At 42.4% G+C, this 19,593-nt stretch overlaps 5 protein-coding genes across 6 annotated transcripts in view; 1 reads left to right on the top strand and 4 right to left on the bottom strand.

The window, feature by feature from the left end:
• Nucleotides 1–3,103, top strand: part of cntnap2a (contactin associated protein 2a) — a 320,679-nt gene extending 317,576 nt beyond the window's left edge. For both annotated transcript variants that reach the window (XM_035143135.2, XM_035143136.2), the window contains one exon: nt 681–3,103. In XM_035143135.2, coding sequence (XP_034999026.1) covers nt 681–880 — 200 coding nt within the window. In that variant the 3' untranslated portion in view covers nt 881–3,103. The remainder of the gene's footprint in view (nt 1–680) is intronic.
• A 1,447-nt stretch (nt 3,104–4,550) lies between these two features.
• LOC118098241 (lipocalin) lies at nt 4,551–6,109 on the bottom strand. The gene is made up of 6 exons (XM_035141860.1): nt 5,912–6,109; nt 5,549–5,688; nt 5,361–5,440; nt 5,100–5,213; nt 4,904–5,004; nt 4,551–4,808 (listed from the first exon to the last, which is right to left on the bottom strand). The coding sequence occupies exons 1-6, from the start codon at nt 6,053–6,055 to the stop codon at nt 4,803–4,805; spliced, it is 585 nt and encodes a 194-aa protein (XP_034997751.1). The 5' UTR covers nt 6,056–6,109; the 3' UTR covers nt 4,551–4,802.
• A 1,877-nt stretch (nt 6,110–7,986) lies between these two features.
• LOC118098242 (lipocalin) lies at nt 7,987–9,456 on the bottom strand. The gene is made up of 6 exons (XM_035141861.2): nt 9,282–9,456; nt 9,043–9,182; nt 8,867–8,946; nt 8,566–8,679; nt 8,371–8,472; nt 7,987–8,251 (listed from the first exon to the last, which is right to left on the bottom strand). Exons 1-6 carry the CDS (start codon nt 9,375–9,377, stop codon nt 8,232–8,234), a joined length of 552 nt encoding a protein of 183 aa, XP_034997752.2. The 5' UTR covers nt 9,378–9,456; the 3' UTR covers nt 7,987–8,231.
• A 1,809-nt stretch (nt 9,457–11,265) lies between these two features.
• On the bottom strand, nt 11,266–16,576 carry c8g (complement component 8, gamma polypeptide). The gene is made up of 7 exons (XM_035141892.2): nt 16,200–16,576; nt 14,873–15,018; nt 14,530–14,600; nt 14,332–14,439; nt 14,110–14,214; nt 13,886–13,921; nt 11,266–11,467 (listed from the first exon to the last, which is right to left on the bottom strand). The coding sequence occupies exons 1-7, from the start codon at nt 16,380–16,382 to the stop codon at nt 11,448–11,450; spliced, it is 669 nt and encodes a 222-aa protein (XP_034997783.1). The 5' UTR covers nt 16,383–16,576; the 3' UTR covers nt 11,266–11,447.
• Nucleotides 16,577–16,751: 175 nt separating this feature from the next.
• msrb2 (methionine sulfoxide reductase B2) lies at nt 16,752–19,222 on the bottom strand. The gene is made up of 5 exons (XM_035141893.2): nt 19,035–19,222; nt 18,388–18,485; nt 17,969–18,045; nt 17,650–17,797; nt 16,752–17,482 (listed from the first exon to the last, which is right to left on the bottom strand). The coding sequence occupies exons 1-5, from the start codon at nt 19,135–19,137 to the stop codon at nt 17,348–17,350; spliced, it is 561 nt and encodes a 186-aa protein (XP_034997784.1). The 5' UTR covers nt 19,138–19,222; the 3' UTR covers nt 16,752–17,347.
• Between the last annotated feature and the right edge of the window lie 371 nt (nt 19,223–19,593).

Consider the following 19,593-nt stretch of genomic DNA (forward strand, 5'->3'; position numbering starts at 1 on the left):
CCGTGTCGTCATATTCAGCTTTGCATTTCAGCTGTCAAGAGGCAACCTTGTCTCAGATCCTCTCGCTGCTTTCAGACATGAACTGATCTCCACACATTCTCCTGAAATTATCAGGAGAGGCTGCGCAAATGTCCGAGTCAGTTGCCCATGTGAGAATACAGCAGGCGAATATTTGAAGAGTTTAGAGAGTGAGTTAATGACGTTTTTAACACGTGATAGATGCAAAAGTAAAGGGGAAAAAAGTTGTCAATTATCTCAGGATGAAAAAGAGGTGCATTGTACGTCGAAGACTCAGACGAAGATGTAAACTTGGAAGGAAGACAGGATTTTTCTGTTGTCGTCAATGCGTCTTACCCGAGAATCTCCTGCTGTGTTCTTCATATGTGAAAGCCAAAGTCTGGGGAGAGTCCGGGCTCCATTGTCTAGAGATTTTCCAGTGCTCATGTCTGAAAATCACTATAGTGAGTGAACATGTAACGACAGATAAACAATTCAATACCAAACAGTGTTGTATTTCCATCAGTGAGCCGTTGGAGTGTCTGTGCGACACCACAGGAGAGCGTACTGTCTGTTCACGAGCAGTTACAAGTTAACGTGCCCTCCTTTCCATCTCATTTAATAACCAACAGAGAAAATATCTTCTCTTCTAATTTATCCCTCGATGTCCTTCTCCTGCACAGGCATCATCGCGGTGGTGATCTTCACCATCTTGTGCACCCTGGTGTTCCTGATCCGCTACATGTTCCGTCACAAAGGCACCTACCACACCAACGAGGCCAAGGGCAGCGGCGAGTCCGCGGCGGAGTCGGCGGACACGGCCATCATCAGCACCGACAACCCAGAAACCATCGAAGAATCAAAAAAGGAGTGGTTCATCTAACAGCCAGTGGGCGGAGGACTCGGGGAGAGGAAGTGATTCGTTATGACTAACGGTCGCCGCAGAAATGGGAGGAGGTATCATTCAGCGACCGATCGCGGGGGAGATGGAGGAACGGCTGCTCGAGCAGGACAATAATCTCCCAGAGTGGGGGGGATGTGGGGAAGACGTGTACAGGAATCTTTTTTTCGTTGGTTTGTTTGTTCGGTTTTGTTTTTTTTATATATCCAGAGTATTAGAGAGAGAGGACCAGTTATTTAGCGGGGCACAGCTATAAGAGACTGTACTTGTATATACTAACCAGCTCGTCCTTCTTTGTATCGTGCTTGGGAGTTTTCAGGAGTCCTTTGAATACTGTATATGACAAATAATTATACTTACCGGGTCATGTGATAGCACAGATTTATCGGCAGTCTCTGTTGCATTTTGATTTTATTTTTTAAGAAAAATCTTATATTATAAATGATCAAATCAACATGCCAAACCCTTTTTTTTTTCTTATTTCATCAACCCTCATGTATGCCACTAATACTGCGGTGATATCGAGCTGAATATGGATGCCAAAATTCACTTTGTAAATAATAGTTTGTGTTATTTTCTTTTTCTTTTATTCAGATTTATTCAGATGCATAAACACTAATGAGAAATGTAAGATCTATATTACGATTATATCATGAGTCTGTTCGTTATATATGTGTGAAGTAGAGAGTTTTATGTTCAAAGTTTATGACATTCGATTGTAATGGGACATTCCTTTCTGAGGGGGGGGCAGAGAGGGGTTTCTCAGTGCATGATGGGAAATCATGGCACTCGTGGTTGGTTTAGCTCAGCGCGGCAGCTTTCTTTTCATTCGGATATCGGCGAAACCTTGAGCCTTTACTCGTTCACACTGGAGACGGTCGTTTAGTTTCTTTGCCAAACACTTGAGTCTTACATCTTTCTTGCATTAAATGTTTTCTGTGTATGTTTAGACCTTAGAGTGACGTCGTGGGTTCGCGGCCCGTGCGAGCACCTGTGGGGACATGTGTGGTCAGATCCAACAACTCCAACTGACGCTTAATGAGTTGTGTTCATGCACTGATCACCAGGCATTAAAGGAGACATAATCTGCTCATGTTCAGGTTCATAGTTTTAATTTGGGAAAATGTTTACCTGCTCAAATGTGTATTATGCAAAGGTGAAATGTGAAGCATCGGCTGGACTACTGCCGTGGTGTTTCAGGAGCTTCAGCGTTTTCTACCACTGTCTTTGGGCTTTTTAACTTTACATAACACACTAGAGGAAAGAGGAAAAAATACTAAAGCATAATATGTCTCCTTTAAGTGGTGGAAGCAGCATAGAACAAAGATCGTAGACGGCCAATATTCATTCAAGATCTGGGACAAGGTTAGGATGATGGTTGGCGGACTTGTCCATTGTGCCTTCACGGTCTCGAGCCATGTCGCCTTGCCCCGGTCGTACTACGAGGAGCCTGAACAAGAACTCGACTGCTGGTTTTATTTGCCTGATCCCACGAATCTCGATCAAAGCTTGATTTTGAAAAGCCACAATATCTTTTTTTTTTTTAAGCATAGCTGTGCAGCAGGAGCAGCGACATTAAAGAAGAGCCGCTAACTACACACCAGACAGGAAATATACCTTCTGTAACACACATTTAACACGCATGCACGTTTGATGGAGCATGAGTCAAGGTCGTTCACTCGAGGAGGCTCCTGCTTTGTGAGCGATGATGAATTGACCTTCACTCGGTGCCAGTGTTGTCCAACATGCATTCAGAAATGTCATGTTTGCTAACCATGTTGTTTTTCAGTTACCTGTTTTCCTTACTGCAGCATTGACAGTGTGTTACAGTCATAAGCAGCTGCCAACTATTTTCATCGGGATTCTTTTTTTCTTACGTCCACATGGTCAAATCGTACACAGATGATTTTTGTGTACGTCGTCATCTCCGAGCGCCAACTGTGCATCAGCGAACTCAGCCCGCCTTCTCCTGCAGCCTCAAAGAAGACTTTATCCGAAACACATCCACTCATCAAGGCAAACATGTGAATTTGACTTTACTGTTCTTTTTTTTTACACTAGTTATATTACTCAGACTATACAACAATGCCCTTGATATGTGGTAACAGCGACTATGATGGACTCTCAGCTCCAGCAGACAAAACCATAACCCATATGTTTTGCTTTCCGTTCTGTTGAGTTCAATAAAGAGTGTTTGATCTTTAATGGCTGTCTTTGGTGTCACATGTCTCACTCGTGTCGTCACTCCTCTTTTGTGACTTGGCCTCATTTCCCCCCTAATGAAGTGAAAATAACATGGAAGAAGAAAAATAGTTGAGAAGTGCAGTAAATCATTTATTTGAAGGAGTCTAAAACAAACCCAGAAGATTAAACTGGGAGTTAAAGAGGGAGAAGTGACAGTGAGACACTGAGTCAGAGGGAATGAATCATAACTACACACACAGTTTTTCTAACTGGGTTACTTCGAAGTTAATAACAGCTCTTGTCCCATTTTTCACAAACTGAGAGACGGTACATATGTCCTTTTGTTTCTTCTTCCCTATCTGTCAATGAGCAGCAGTATTTTTTCTGAACAAATTGTATTAAACCATTTTTTGCTTTTCAACTTGAACATGTGATTTGTCTTAAAACAGGCCATGACGTCCCCCTGTGGTCAGAAAGTGTAGCTTCATACAGAAGTCAGGTAAAAAGAGCCCTTTTGTTCCATGAGAGATAGTTTTTTGTTTTTCTTTCTTTCTTTTTATTCTATTTAACCATTTTAGATTTAAATTTGAACACTTATACAGGTCATAGTGCCCCCTTGTGGTTCGAAATGTAGCTTCATACAGTCATTGAGTAAAAACATAATTTTTACATTTTTTGTCATTTCTATCTTTCTCATCTATCCATCTTTCTATCTATCTTTCTCATGTAGCCAACCATCCCACTCCATCCATCCATCCGTCTCTATCCATCCCATCTATCTATCTGTCTCAAAATGAACACCTGGTTTGTCGTAGTCGTGTCATAGGCTGCCTCCCTGTGGTCAGAAAGTGTAGCCTCATACAGACTATTAAAATAGATTAAAATCAATTTAACTCCATTCAACAAAACCATTTTGTTTTCAATCATATGCAGCATCTCACCACCCAAATCAACACATACACATCGAGAGCCCCAATAACGTTTGACAAATGTGTAAATTCAGTTAAACTGTATGTCCTTCACCTGCTGCTCATGGATCAACAGCATACATATGTTTTGCTCTCCCCCTCTCGCATTTGTCTTGGATTTTTTGCCCGGCTCAGTAAGAATGAAGTATGAGCAGTCGACTTGTTACATTAGTGACATTTGACGTTACAAGACAGCAATCATGTAAATAAATCTCTCGTATGAAACTATGATGCTGTCTTCGGTCCAAAGCCACTGTAAATCGAATCCATTAAATGCTCTGCTTATCTGGACCTTTTGTTTTTCAAACACACACCTGCTTAATATTTGAACTAATTTTTCTGGCCATCCACATTCCTCGTGGGTCATATGTTATGCGCGTTTATCAACCACTAGGGGGCAGTATTGTGTTTCACAGCATTGATGTGACTCCCAAACAACAGATTTGAATTTCTAAAGTGTCTAGCCACCCAAAAAAATATAAACACTCTGAAACATTAAATATAGTTTCAACATTTTTATTGTACAACAAAAGACCAAACAGAGACGGAATGTATGGATTTAACAGTCGTGTGTAGGAACTGGAATAAAATGCTGCAATGTCACAGTCTCAGGTGAATCTTTGTGGTGCTGCAGACATCACAGGGAGAAGCTGGAGAGTAAATCTCTTGTGGGATGAAAACCTGGGACTTGTGAGAGCTGGAGATGAAGGGAGGAAGACGGCCGGGGACTCGTCAGACGCGGTGACATTCGGCTACATCTGAAGACAGGAAGAGGCCCGTGAGTAAAAGTCTGAACCAGCCACAATGCATTTATTCAAAAGTGTCTGTATATGTCTGTATAAAAATAACATACCTTTTTAGGTAGGATAAGGATGTTTTCAGGCAGGATGCCGGTCTTAGTGGAGAACGTTGAGAACTTCTCCTGCAGGTCAGCGCTGGTCTCGTTGGTACGACCTGCAAACATACAACCAATCGCTTCAGTCTTCACTAAATCCTGGATTCAACATACTATGCTTTCCCAGAATGCCACTGGGCTACAAATGACTTACTGAGGAGGTTGTTGAGGACCTCAGACGAGTTGTCCGACGTCTTGATGGTGTGGACCAGAGCGTAGTCGTCATACTTGACCTCAACAATGCGCATGTCGTTGTCATTGTTCCAAACTGATAAAGCGGGGGTTACACATGTTAGGCTTTTAGTGTGTGTGTTTTGGGGGGATTTCATGCACCATATGGTGAAAACATTTGCACTGTTAACAGCTGTTACGATAGTTACGATGTGTGTGTGCGTGTGAAGGTGTGTGTACTCACTCTCGCTGTGGTAGGTGAAGCGTCCAGGAGTGTCTGTTTTCAGAGCGTGGAAAGTCACATTCGAACAGGTGCCATTAGCACTGAAAAAAAGCAGATTCGTTTATTTATTCTGTTTTGATTTTCACAAGAGAATTATCAGGATGATCTTACATCATTGATGTTAATCCATAAACATATCAACCACTTACTCCGTCTGGGAGTAAATGAGATCCATGTGTCCTTCATGACCTGGCTTGTATATGTTTGTGCTCAGCTTCGTTTCTTCCTTGCTGTTCACAAACCACTGAGCGTTGGAGGCATAGCCGACAAGGTACCACTCTCCTGCCATCTAAAAGAAAGAAGTCAAACAGAAAAATCAATCAAAGCATTGAGCTTGAGGGAATGAACCCAGCTCATTATACAACCATCATACACATAATGCATTCTTAATCAAACACGGATCCTAATAACCCGTCTTTTCGGACATCAGCAACATTAATAGTGTCATCTTTGGCAAAAAAGACAAATCTGTACATTGTTATAATTATAATATTTCTCCCTCTGTCACTCACCTTCTCCATGTCGAAGTCTTCAACAGTCTTGACGTGGAAGTCTTCAACAGGCTTGACGTCGACGTCTTCAACAGGCATGACGTCGGCGTGTACAGCCAGGACGCACATCAAGGTGCCCAGCTTCATCAGCAGCGAGTTCATCATGTTTCTGTCGTTTGGGTTGCCGGCTCCTGCAGCGGTGGGTGAGCGGAGGATTCTTATATCCTGCAGACTCCTGCTCCCCCTCATCTGTCTCCTCCTCCCACTGCATTAACCTTGTGAATATCAAAAACTCTCTGGCCCTCCTCCACTGACCTTCAAAACACTGCAGTTGCACAATGGGCACACGTGATGATGATTCTGTGCAGTGTCGCACTTTATCAGTTTTTTGGATTTATCTGGTTGGATCTTTTGTTGAACTCTTTGGGTTTATGAACTTTTGCCTGGTTGTTTTCCCTGTGTTGCACCTGCATTGACACAAAGCCAGAAGCTGAGTTGGGGGTCGTCTGCTCTCATGCTGGCTGCTTGAGGTCTCCCGTCGCCCGCCTGCCCTCGTGTCTCTTCCCACGCATCCACTCTGCTCTCCGGCCCTTTGGATATATGCCCAAGGTCCCCCGCTCCTCCCGTGCCCACTGGCTCCCATTCTGCTCTCATTTTGACTTTTCGATATCATGTTCCGATTTTGTAATGTTTTCCCTTGTGACTCACACCTGATTAACTCCTGTTTATACTTACATTTGTCCTGCTTGTGCTCAAACTGTGCGCTTGCATAGGATTTCCTGCACTTCTTGCTCATCTCCTCACGCTCTGTTTGAATAGCCTCAAACAACAGAATGACAGGTGTAGTGTTGATGAATGACATTGTCATTTGTTTTAGTTTTCCATTAAAATCACCTTCACCAGCCTTTGGTCCGGCTTTGCTACATGTAACAGTACGAAACGACCAACCATGGGCCCAGCAGGTGCCTTATTTGGACAAGAACGTCCTGACTTACTCCACAGGGGCTGTATGTGTGAAGGCAAATGTCAGAGTGAAAGGCTCCGGAGTTTCTGCAGATACACTGACATGTCAGGACCAGTAGACCTCATGGGACTACTCCCATTTTTTTTTGTCAGGCCTCACCTGACCTGACGGCTCTGTACTCAGTACCGAGAAGCACAAACATGCATGTTTGATGAGGACCATGAGTCAAGGCCAGGAGGCCTCTGCTTCGTCAGCAATACACTGAGCTGCACTAACTGGGATAGGCTTCCTTCTTTCTGTCTTTTTTTTTATTTCTGTTTTTCTTTTTTATTTCTGTCTTTCTTTCTCTCTTTCTTTCTTTCTGTCTCTTTCTCTTTCTTTCTTTCTGTCTTTCTTTCTCTTTATCTCTCTTTCTTTCTATCTTTCTGTCTTTCTTTCTCTTTCTCTTTCTTTCTTTGTCTACAAGAAGCAACTATTTTCCAAACTAATTTTAATAAACTATTTTTTAGCTTTTAACTTTGGCTGCCCCTTGTGGTCAGAAAGTGTAGCTTCATATAAGCATCAAAGAAGAACAAATGTTTTTTCTATCTCTCTATTCACACACTGCAGTTGTCTTTCTTTGATTCTGTTTCTTTCTGTCTTTCTTTCTTTTCACTTTGAAGATTCACTTTGTCTTAGGCAGCTTCATAGGCTGCCCCTTGTGGTCACAAATTGCAGTTTTCTTTCTGTCTGTCTGAACCTTCACAGACATCAAGTAAAAACAGCTCCATCAATTTAACTTACTTAAACACTTCATTAATCCCCGTCAGGACAAACTCACACAGCAGCTTATCACCCAACTCAAAACATAGAGAGCTGCAATGCCATCTAATACAGTGCTCACATTTTTGTCAATGTGTAAATTCAGACAAACTGTAAATCCTTCACCAGCTTCTCATTGGTCCACAGCACACGAGTGTTTTGCTCTCACTTGTCTTGGTCTTTTCTAATGGCTGTGTTATGCCGTTTTCAACCACTAGGGGGCAGATTACAGCACATACAGTGCTTTAAGCACTGATTTCATTTCCACGTTTTCATAATTTAAATTTCTGACATCTTTTCCCACCAAAAAATGAATCACTCTGAACTATTATTTTTGTTTTATCAATTTTATTGTAATGGAGTTCATTTCCAAAGACAAAACAGCATTAAAAAAAAGCAGTTACAAAATGCATTGTCTCACTAGTCAGGTCTTTATTGTTCCTCTCTAATGCCACTGTTGATACAGTTTGAGAGAAGAGGATCCGGATGGATTCTTTGGTTCGCAGCAGGAACTGCAGCAAAGTGCTGCAGACGTCACAGTGAGAGAATGAAGGACAGAGGAAGGTGGGGGACTCCTCAGGCCGGTGGACATTCAGCTGTAGAAACAAACATGGGGAGGCCTGTGAGTACAAGTCTGAACCATTTTCACCAACAGCCACAATGTGTTTAGGAAATTAAGTGTTTATATAATGAACACTTAATTATAATGACTTACCATTTTCAGGCAGGATAACGATGTTGTCGGTCAAGATGCCGGTCTCCTCTGAGAACTTAGAGAACCTCTCTCGCAGGTTAGCGTTGGCCACCTGAGTACGACCTGCAAACACACAATCAGTCGACTTAATTCATCTAAATTCAACACAAAAGGTGTTCCCAGAATGCTGCTGGGCTGCGAACGACCAGGACTTACTGTAAAGCTTATTGAGGACCTCGGACACTCCCTCCTTTGTCTTGATGGTGTGGACAACAGCATACTCTTCATACTGGACCTCAACAATGCGCATGTCGTTGTCATTGTTCCAAACTGATAAAGGAGGAATACACATGTTAGGTTTTTAGTTTGGTGTGTGAGTGTTTCTGTTCGTGTTTGTGTGTGTGTGTGTGTGTGTGTGTGTGTGTGTGTGTGTGTGTGTGTGTGTGTGTGTGTGTGTGTGTGTGTGTGTGTGTGTGTGTGTGTGTGTGTGTGTGCGTGCGTGCGTGTGTGTACTCACCCTGGCTGTGGAAGGTGAAGCGTCCAGGAGTTTCAGTTTTATGAGCAAGGTGAGTCATTCTCCAGCAGCTACCATCAGCACTAAAGAAAAAAAGCAGTTAATTTCTCTTTTTTAATTTATTTGTCAAGATGTTTTAATTGTACTAATATTAGGTAATGAACATATCAATCACTTACTTCAGGTTGGCATAAGACAGATCCAGGTCTCCTTCAGTAGTCGGTGCAAATATGGCAGTGCCCACTTTCATTCCTGCCTTGTGGTTCACAAACCACTGAGCGTTGGTGGCAAAACCGACAATGTACCACTTGCCCGCCATCTAAAAGAAGGAAGGGGAGGAAGAAATGCTTTAAGGAATGAATCCAAGCATTTCTCTCATCATCCACATGTTGCGTTCTCAACCAACGTTCTCACTCACCTTCTCCAGGTTGAAGTCTTTAACAGGCAAGACTTCGGCGCAGGCGGCCAGGACGCACATCAAGGTGCCCAGCATCTTCAGCAGTGAGTTGCTCATGTTTCTTTCTGCCTTTGTGTTCTAAGCTCCAGCAGCGGTGGGTGAAATGTCAGTGTGATGTGAGGTGAGAAAGCTGAGCAGAGGCTCCTTATATCCTGCAGACTCCTGCTCCCCCTCATCCCCCCTTCTGTCTCTTCCTGCTCCTCCTCCCTCCCCCCTAGCTTTTGCATTACAAAAAGACTCCCTGGCCCTCATCCACCGGCTTGCAAAAAAACACTGCAGTTACACAACTGGCACATGTGGATGGAAAAGGGGTAGCCGGTTGGTGAAGATGAACGACTGAAGGGAAGGAGGAGGAGAAGAAAAGGGAGAGGTGATACATAATGGGTTTTTTTAACACCTCTCTCCTTATCCCTCCACTGTCATGGACTATTGAAAAAGCTGTTAGCTAACAGTTTTCAATATATGGCATGTGAACAGCGCCCCCCCTTAAAAACAACACACTTACACAACCAGAAACAAGACTTGATGCACTCCTGCTAAACTTAAGTCAGAAAAAGCATTATTTGCACTTTCTAGATATGATAATCGCAGGACATATTTATTGCACTGCCAGCATCTCTCCTGTGGTGGAATGCATTCACTTCAAAGTTCTGCAAAGTGTTGCACAGAATGGCTCGGTTGTTCTCAGATCAACAGAAAACTTCAGAAACACGAAGAACTCTTTTCTACGTTTTTTTTAACAACTAAATTGTCCTGAGAGAATCAGAGTTGGACTCAACCAGAAACAAGATCAGATGCACCCCCTGCTGAACATCAGAAAAAGCATCAAGTTAACTCTGTGAGACAATAAACTCCCCTTGGTTTAATATTTAATTCCACATTAGAATTAGCTGGATGTGATAATTGCAGGAAATATGTTTTGCATTGATAGCAGTGCTATTTATTTACTTTTTCTAAAAAGCCCAGAGGTGTTGCAGCTCAGTTGTTCTGTGCAGCAACAGAAAACTTTCCAAATTTAAAAGAGGAATGTTTCAGTCTCCACAAGACATGTCTGAAAATGGCTTCAATGAATGGCCGAGCTAGATTCATTTATTTGACATTGTATAACAGACATATCATGTTGCATCACAAAGATTGCAGATTGTCTGTGAATTCTTCTTTTACTGAAATAAATTCATTGTCTCCCTTTGTTTGCAGGCGAGACAGGCGCTGACTTGCAATCACAGGGTTATGTAAGTAGCACACACACACACAGACACATGCACACTCACACACATACAAAGAGGTGCTGTTGGGTGGAGCCAAGGGAGGTAACAAAAAGCGCAAAGAGAGCCACATTTGAAAGTTTTGTAACCAAACCCTTGTTGACCCCCTTTTGGGATTCTTCTCATCTGGGCTTCATTAAATGCACCCCATCCCCAGTCCTTGTGCCCCCTAAATCCGACCCACTGCACGCTAAAGCGTCAGAGAAAATATTTGTAAAGACAGAGGCTTTCATGTTGCTCCCTCTCCCGCAATAGGATGTTTTTATTTACTTGACATTGAAAATCATTTCACCATTTCAAACAAGGATGATCCTGTAAACCCCTGTCTTAGGATTTGTCCAATAAAACCAGGGTATCATGACCAGCATTATAAAATACCAGAAAATTCTCTGTTTCGAAATTATCTGCTTTATTATCTTTCCTTCTGTAAAGTTTCACTGATAATTCCAATATTTTCCCCAAACGCAATATTGACACAATTTCACAAGCATGTCCCCATTGACCCCCCCACACACACACACACACACACACACACACACACACACACCAGTCACACACACCATCTGTGAAGTCTCAGACTAAGAAGATGAGATGGAGTTAACATGATAATGATACCTGCATGACAATGGCTTCTAAGCACATAATCCGATGGTGGCAGACAAGACTCACTATCAATTGAATTAAAACTGGAAACCTTTTATTTATCTGTAACTTCTGCAAGTGGTAACATGTTATCAATTAGAAGATCACATCAACTTTCTGTCACTTTGTTTTTTTTTACTGTTGAAATGATGCAAAAGTCAGACAATCATGTGTTAAACTGCTGAAATGCTGCATCTGTCTGCTGCACAGCTCTGACTCTTCAACATGTGGGGACGCAGTCTGTGAAAAAAAGAAAAGAGGAGTGAACGGTTGGAAACAAAAAGCTGTGTTGATGTTTTCCTCCTTCAATCGAGGTTGAATAACGTGTTGTCGACAAAGTTTAGGTAACTGATTGTTACACAAGCAGAGTGCAGCATGTCCACGGCCTGCAGGAGCAAACGTGAAAAGCCTTTTGGGGGAGGTCATGGGTGCAGATCCTTGGTTTGAAGATTCCTTTCTTAAAGGGCTGCTCTCTCTCCCCCTCTTTGTCATGATGTAAGAGCCCATTAAAAATAATTGTGTTCATTCAGCCATTTCTTTTTCAGTCACTTCCATTATACTGTATAAATATCAAAGTGCTGATCAAAACTTCTGTTACGGCTGCATGAGTTCCTGTTCTGTGTCCCTGCTTTTCTCTGGTCTCTCCTCTAGCTCCACCCTGACTAAACCGATCAGTCACCAGTGAGGTGCAAGTGGCCGGTGAACTGAGGTTCTTTAAAACCTCCTGTGTCAGGACCAGAAGAGAGGCTTCCACTGCCTGTTCTGCTGGGCCTCAGCCTGGGATTCTAACAGTGTGTATTGTGTCGTTTGATGTTAATAAATCCCATGGTTTGGGCTAAAGGTTTTCTGTTGTTGATGCGTGTCAGTGGTTGTCAGTGACCTTACATGTTGGTCGCCACATGGATCCACATAATCATGGGGCGTAACAATTGGGGGCTTGTCCGTGATAGAAAATCCATGAGGTGAAGTAAATATTTGTCTCTAACGACCTTTTGTTTTAGAAAAGGGGTCGTGTGTCTCTAGATCAATTGTGGTCTTTGCTATGTGCAAATGCTTTTGACCGGGTCCTGGGAGTTTGAGAGCATCCTAATCATTTAGCCATCGGGCAGACTTGAGTCTTGCCACTTTCTTATTTTGCCTTTCTTATTTTCGGTGGTATACCTGGGTGTGGGTACGTTGTCAGGGTGTGGCAGGGGACTTTGTCTCGGGTCGGTTGCTCACTTACTTAGTTAAACGTTTAAAGAAGCCTCCTGGGGAGCCACTGAAGACAAGCTAGGCTAGTTAGCAGTCTCCTTAGGCAGACAGGGTTTGGGATGCCTCAGCACAGCACCTTTGGTTGTGTTCTCTTGTGCGATGACAATATTTAGTTTTGTCACTGTCTTGTGTAGCTGTGATTAATGCTTTTGATTCCAGTAACGTGTGTGTGTGACCTTTTGTGTTGTGGTAACTACATTCTGAATTTGTTGGATCATTTTGGTGTTGGTTTGTGGTAGTCCACTTTGGTTTGGTCACACGTGTGTTACTGTTGTGTTGAATTGCAGCTATGCAGAATTTTTGCCGCATTATATACATATTTAAGTCTTGTGTGCAGAGAGCCCATTTATAAATGCAGTCAGCATTGGTCCACATGCTAAGAAAAATGTGTGCCTGTTCAGAGCTTTGCTGATGGTTTCTGTTGGACATGAAGCTGACTTGTTAACACACAGCCTCAGTAATTGTAAAATGCATTGCAATGAATAAATAGAATGTTGTCCTTTGCTGGTGAACTATTTATTCATTGCTTTAAGGGTGGGGGTGTTACGGCTGTATTTGTCCCTGTTTTGTTTTTCTCTTGTCTCTCCTCTGGCTCCACCCTGATTAAACCAACGAGTCATCAACGAGGTGCAACAGGCCAGTGAATTGAGGTTCTTTAGAAACTCCTGTGTCAGAGGACGCCTCTAAACATTTGCATTGATTTCTCAGAGAATTATGTGTGAATCTAGATGAAAACGGCAGATTATTTAGAGGGTTGGTGTCGATGTGTTCCATTTTGTGCCGGTCCAAATAAAAAACTGTATCTAGTGGATTTAACTATGTAAAATGTGTCAAATCAAAATTGTTAAAGTATTTTCGAAAGGAAACTTCTTAATGCTTTACCTTTCTTATTCTTACACTGTTCATTCTTTACTGCCGAACCCTGATATTCAAAGCTTAAAACCTCGTGAAGAGCTTTTACAACAGCAATAATAAAGCAGTAACATTTTATGATCCAGTAGCCAACAGCCTGTCCATTCAAACAACACATCATATCTTATCAGTTCCAATAACCTGTCAGATTCAAATCACTTCATTCATACACAGTATCATGTCCTGTCTCATTGGCATTGTTGCAGAAGCATGAAACTTTGATAACAGAGCAATACAGCATAATATGTATGTAATATATGAATAATTTGTTCATATTCCTTCATTCAGCCTCCAGCAGACTCCAGCTGTAAAGGGGCTGATCAGCATGTAACACACAGAGCTCTCGCACAGTCACAGGGAACACGATGACATGCGTGAAGTAAGTGTTGGGCACCTGAGAGCATGAGCACGTCTCTCAATGCAGCGTTTTTTCTTTCTTTCCCTGATATTTGTTATTTCTTTCATATTTCATTAAAATCATATTTAACTTACTGATGACATGATCCTGGTCCACATCACCACAATGGCCTAGAAAGGAAAAGAAAAAATGTTCATACTGTTACTTCAAAGAAGGTGAGGTGGGAAGTGATTTACTAAATTACAATATTTGAATCCTTAATATTCATCACTCCATCACTTATCCTACATCAAACACCGCTGTTGTTAATGTTGTTTCACCCCAACCCTGTTGTGTTTTGTTTTTCAGGTGGACGTACTGTAGGTGGGGAAAGGGAAGAGGTACGCAAGCCCCAAATCCTGTTTTGCAGCGAGCTGCTCAAACTTGGTCAGCACTGGCTCTGACAGGTTGTCCACAGACCTGCCTGGAAAGCAAAAAAGCAAATGTTATGTTATTATAAATGCACTTGTTTCTTTACATGCAGTGCAGTGTCAATTTAAATTAAAATATGAAACAAAGATCACATGGCTGAGGAGCCCACCATAGAGTTTCATGGTTATTTTGCCCCGTTTGTGGAAGAACATGACTGCGTATGAGCTGTAGTCCGTCTCCCCGATCACTATCTCAGTGTTCAGCTCTGGACGAGCTCCTGGAGGACATGAGGACAGGAAGCACGGTCAGACAGAGCGATGCTGATTTACTGTCACGATTAATACTGTGATAAAATAGATGGACCGACCTTTGAGTGTTAGTCGTCCCGGGGTTGGGGTGAGATGGTAGACCTGTAATATCTCCCAACACTGGTGAGCACTGAGGAGAGGAGAGCAATTGGCATTTTAGAAGAAATGGTAGAATTGGTAGAATTGTGGTAAACTGTTAACGTCCTCTCTCTCTTTTTGCGGCCTCTGATTGAATTAGATTTCTACTGTTCTACCGGAACAGAGATGGATTTAGCCATTAACATGACGTCAGCTTGAAGCAGGTGGGTGCAGAGATCAGTAGCCTGTTTGCCCCCTCTGCTGATAAATCGGGGTACTGAAAAGTCACAGTAACTGATTACACGTGTAGACATGGGTACTTACTGTCGTGTTTTCGTGCTGACAGACAGTGTTTGCTCGGAGGCGGAGGAGCGTGAGAGGCTCATGACTGTGGGCTCCACTCGGGTGCCATGATTGATCAGGTATGAGCATTTGGAGGCCGCGTTCAGCAGGTACCACCTTCCTGTCATCTGCAACGCGTTCAAGAATCAGGCAAAATGGATAGAAGATATATCTATTAAAGGTTCAGCATGTGGGAAATAAGCGGCATCCAGTGGTCAAGTTGCGTATTGCAACACCTCACCCTCCCCGTCCAGAACCCGTGGCCTTCGGGTAAAATAAAATAAGATAAATGTCCTTCATAGAGCCCATGTGTGGTTTTTCCATTCTGTGCTACTGTAGAAACATGGCGGACTCGGTGGAAGAGGACCGGCTCCCATTGTACACATAAAGAATTCTTTTCAAGGTTTTGACAACACAAGTATTCTTAGTTTTAAGTGATTATACACTGATTAAAACATTGTAATGAATATTGCATTATATTTCAGAGAGTAGATCCCCCTAAATCCGACCCACTGCACGCTAAAGCGTCAGAGAAAATATTTGTAAAGACAGAGGCTTTCATGTTGCTCCCTCTCCCGCAATAGGATGTTTTTATTTACTTGACATTGAAAATCATTTCACCATTTCAAACAAGGATGATCCTGTAAACCCCTGTCTTAGGATTTGTCCAATAAAACCAGGGTATCATGACCAGCATTATAAAATACCAGAAAATTCTCTGTTTCGAAATTATCTGCTTTATTATCTTTCCTTCTGTAAAGTTTCACTGATAATTCCAATATTTTCCCCAAATGCAATATTGACACAATTTCACAAGCATGTCCCCATTGACCCACACACACACACACACACACACACACACACACACACAGACACACACACACACACACACACTAATCCATATTAAAGCTGACTCATATGTTTGTTCATATGTTTGAGGCTGTGGGCAAGAAATTGCCAAATTGTTTTTCACTAGCGTTCTTGGATTGACGTGGGCAATTGGTCAGCCCATAAGAAAAACATTTTATAACTTTATAACATAGGCTTGTATGTTTGTCTATTTGTATGATTGTGTTATCTTGGTACTGACAAGTGAGAACCAGAATCTAACTGTGTAAAGGTCAGGCAACGGCACTGCAGTGAACTATTTTTTGTGGCGCTCTCACCCTGCTGCTGCTAATCCACCTGGAAACTACCAGCAGCTTTTCCAGAAATATTTTTCCAGCATCGTCACACAACATAGAAAATAATCATGACCATCAGTGATAACACACAGTCAAACACAATACGGCTCTAGCCGGTTTCTTACCCGCTCTATGTCTATGTTCTCTGCTGGTGGGGTCACATCAACAGACTCGACCTTTGGCTTCTTGGGAGGTCGTCTTTGGGGTCGTGGTCGACTCCTAGCCCCCCCTACAGCCTCGCTGGACCCCCACAGACACACACACAACACAACCATAGTCACCAACATGCATCGCCACACTCCAGCCATCCTATAGCACTGACAATGATCCGCTCCAGAACTAGACTCGTGGTCCTGTACGATCGCCCGGCTTCCTGTGCTCTTACTTTACTGTGTTTCTAAATACTTTTCCTTATTTTTTTCTGTCCCCTCTGTCTCTGTCTGCTCTCTCTTCTATAGCTGCTTTACTCAACCTTGCACACAGACAAAGAAAAACAGACGGATAGAAGGAGACAAACAGAGGATGGCCTGTCATGTTAAATATTAACTTGGTTTACAGGCAGAGATTTGGTCACACTGGGATGTTGACGTGTGTGCATCTGAACTACAGGGGGCAGCGTTAAATTCAATAACGAGTTTAATTCCTAATAAACTCTGCAGAACAGTAAAGAAAAAAAACACAGATTCAAAGAACATTTATTGACAAATTATCCGTCGGGTCAACTCGATTATTAAAACACACAACACATTTGGATTTGTACATGTGGCACAAAAGCAGCAATATCGGAACTTTCCGTGTTTTGCAATCTCTACAGAAAAAGAGGTCCTCTTGTGTATTTTGACCTTTTTCAGACAAATCAAAAGTTTATAATTAAGCTGACATTTTTTACATCAATAGATTGGCCTATTTGTCCCACACTAACATGTCAAGTTTATGATTTACACACAAAATTAGAAAACAAAAAAGAATAGGTGTGAACTCTGTTTTCTTTTTTTCTATTTTGGATTGAAGTGACTGTTTCAGTGTTGATTTTCATGTAATAAAAAATATATTTAGCAAATTTATAGTCTTCTGGAGTTCATATAACACAGTTTTTTCTGAAAATAGATTTTTTCAGTTTAAAAAACCCCAGGAATTTTATTTATACCAAAAGCTAAGAATTAAATGTTCACCTCCTGACCTGCAATGGTCCAAACCCTGAAATCACGTCTCTCTGAAAACTCTGGGCTTTGATTTTCCCTCGACTGACGATGAAACATATGGAGGTGTGTTTTCAGTGGTTCATGCAGTTTTCCCCACAAATGTGGTTTCCTCTGGGTTTAAACGTCAGGGCCTCACTGTTGATGCAGAACCGCTGACCTGTTGGGTCCGGGCCGTCATCAAACACGTGTCCCAGATGGGCATCACACTGCACGACGCACACAAACACACAAAAGTCAAAACAAAAGTACTAAAGTGACGGTTGTATCTTCAGAAAGATGAAAATCCAAACCTCATTTGCTTTATTAAAACTGTATTCGAGCAGCTGTGCAAAGTAAACGCAACCTCAGCCTCTGAGCTCAGAAAGCAACTCACGTTTTTACAAAGGACCTCTGTCCCAGCACTGCCCAGGCTGTTGTCAGGGCGACGAAAGATGGAGGCATGGCTTTCATCCCGCTCCCATGTGCCGTGAGCCTCTTTGAATGCCGGCCAGCCTGTCCCCGAGTCATACTTAGCCTCTGAACTATCAAGAGGGGAAACAACCTTTCATCAACACGCATGCATTCAAAGAATTTCAATTATATATGAACTATAATAGATTGTAGTCCTTACTTTCTGAATAAATATCAAAGCATATGTCGGAATAAAAACTGATCTTAAAAAATCCCTTTAATGCTTAGGCACAAAGTTTTACCTGAAGAGCGGAGATTCACAGCAGACACAGTGGTACATTCCCACTTCATAATGGTTCAGGTAGATCCCACTAAAGGGCTGTAACAAATATGTTTAATTACAGTGGTATAGGAACAGGCGCACATGACTTATAGTTGAGTAGCAGCAAGATTTTGTCATGAAATTTGTGTTGTGCTCTGAAACGTATGGTTTTGTGAGAACGACAATCAAATGGCTACTTTATTATTCATAACACACCAGATGTTTGTAGCTGCAGGTAAAACTGGTCTCAGGTCAATAATACACTGATGATCAAAGTCCAGTTTGCATGTCAGAGTGAGATAGCGTTTGTTTGACCCAAATTCCTGTATGTGCCTGTTTCCGTGCATGAATTCAGAGCACATGTGTGACAGTGGCATGAGGCTACATTAGGAAACTCACCACCTCCGTCTCTTTCTCTCTGGTGACCACATATTGCTCTGGGGTGAGTTTCTTCTGCCAGTCAGTGGTCTCATCGTAACGGGTGAGGGAGTGCAGACCTGGGAATGACATGTTGGGGTTTGCATGTGGACTTGAAGACTATAGGAGATCATTTAATCAATAGGTTCATAAAGCAAGTGCAAAAATAAAAAGGAAGTTAACCACCCATCAACAAAACAATAAAACAATGTGCACACAAAGCCCACAACATCAGAACCTGAGTTTGGAGCCAAATTGAGTAAATATTCATTATTAGCTGATATGGAATACAGGTAAAACTATCATAAGAAATTCCCCTTAACTTTATAAGTGACAGAATGGAATTGGTGGGTCCCTCACCACCCACCACCCCTGTTGTTTACTGACATCTCTGCACAAGTACCAAGAACCTGCAGCTGCCAGTTTGTTATCACCCTTAAACCAAATTGCGCATTAGATTTCAATGTTCCTCATATTCCAACATCCATGGGAAAACCACAGCATGGTGCACCTGCAGGGATTAGCAGCTACAGTAAACTGTGAACACCCCACACCCCACACCATCCGCCACGACCACCACCAAAGAACAAACAAACAAACAAGTGCCAAATAAGGAAACCGAACGCTACCGTGACATGTGGACACAGGGCGGATGATGAGCACCGGGATCCTCCTCGGTGCCACCACGGATCTGGCTGCAGCAACGAAGAGACGAGCGACGAATCGGGACATGATCACTGCTCCTGCTCCTGCAGTGTGAGTCTAAAGTGTGAGTCTAAAGTCAAGATCCAGTGAATCCAGCGAGAGACGAGCGCACTGGCTGCGCGTCGTGGGGACTGTTTACACGCAGGTCTGGTCTGGTCCTCCCTCCGGCTGCTGATACAGGACTGCTGGGTGACCCGGTCAAAATATAGCTATATAGGTCAAAGTGGACTGGGAGCGTCGCTTTCTTTAGTGTTTAAGTGCTCGTATAGTGTCTTAGGTGCAGTTGCTTTATGGCAAGAAACAAAGGATTATAAAAAGTAGACACATGGGCTGTCATAAAAGGATTCAAGTATTTATGTTAAATATTATCTTTGACATACTGTATGTTGTTGTTGTTTTATCTTATCTCGTTTAAATGTTTGTAGTTTTAAATGTATGTATATGTCACTTTAGCTGGATAATTTCTGTGTTGAGCAAATATCT

Source organism: Hippoglossus stenolepis, chromosome 19 (assembly GCF_022539355.2).
Source record: "Hippoglossus stenolepis isolate QCI-W04-F060 chromosome 19, HSTE1.2, whole genome shotgun sequence".
NCBI lineage: Eukaryota > Metazoa > Chordata > Actinopteri > Pleuronectiformes > Pleuronectidae > Hippoglossus > Hippoglossus stenolepis.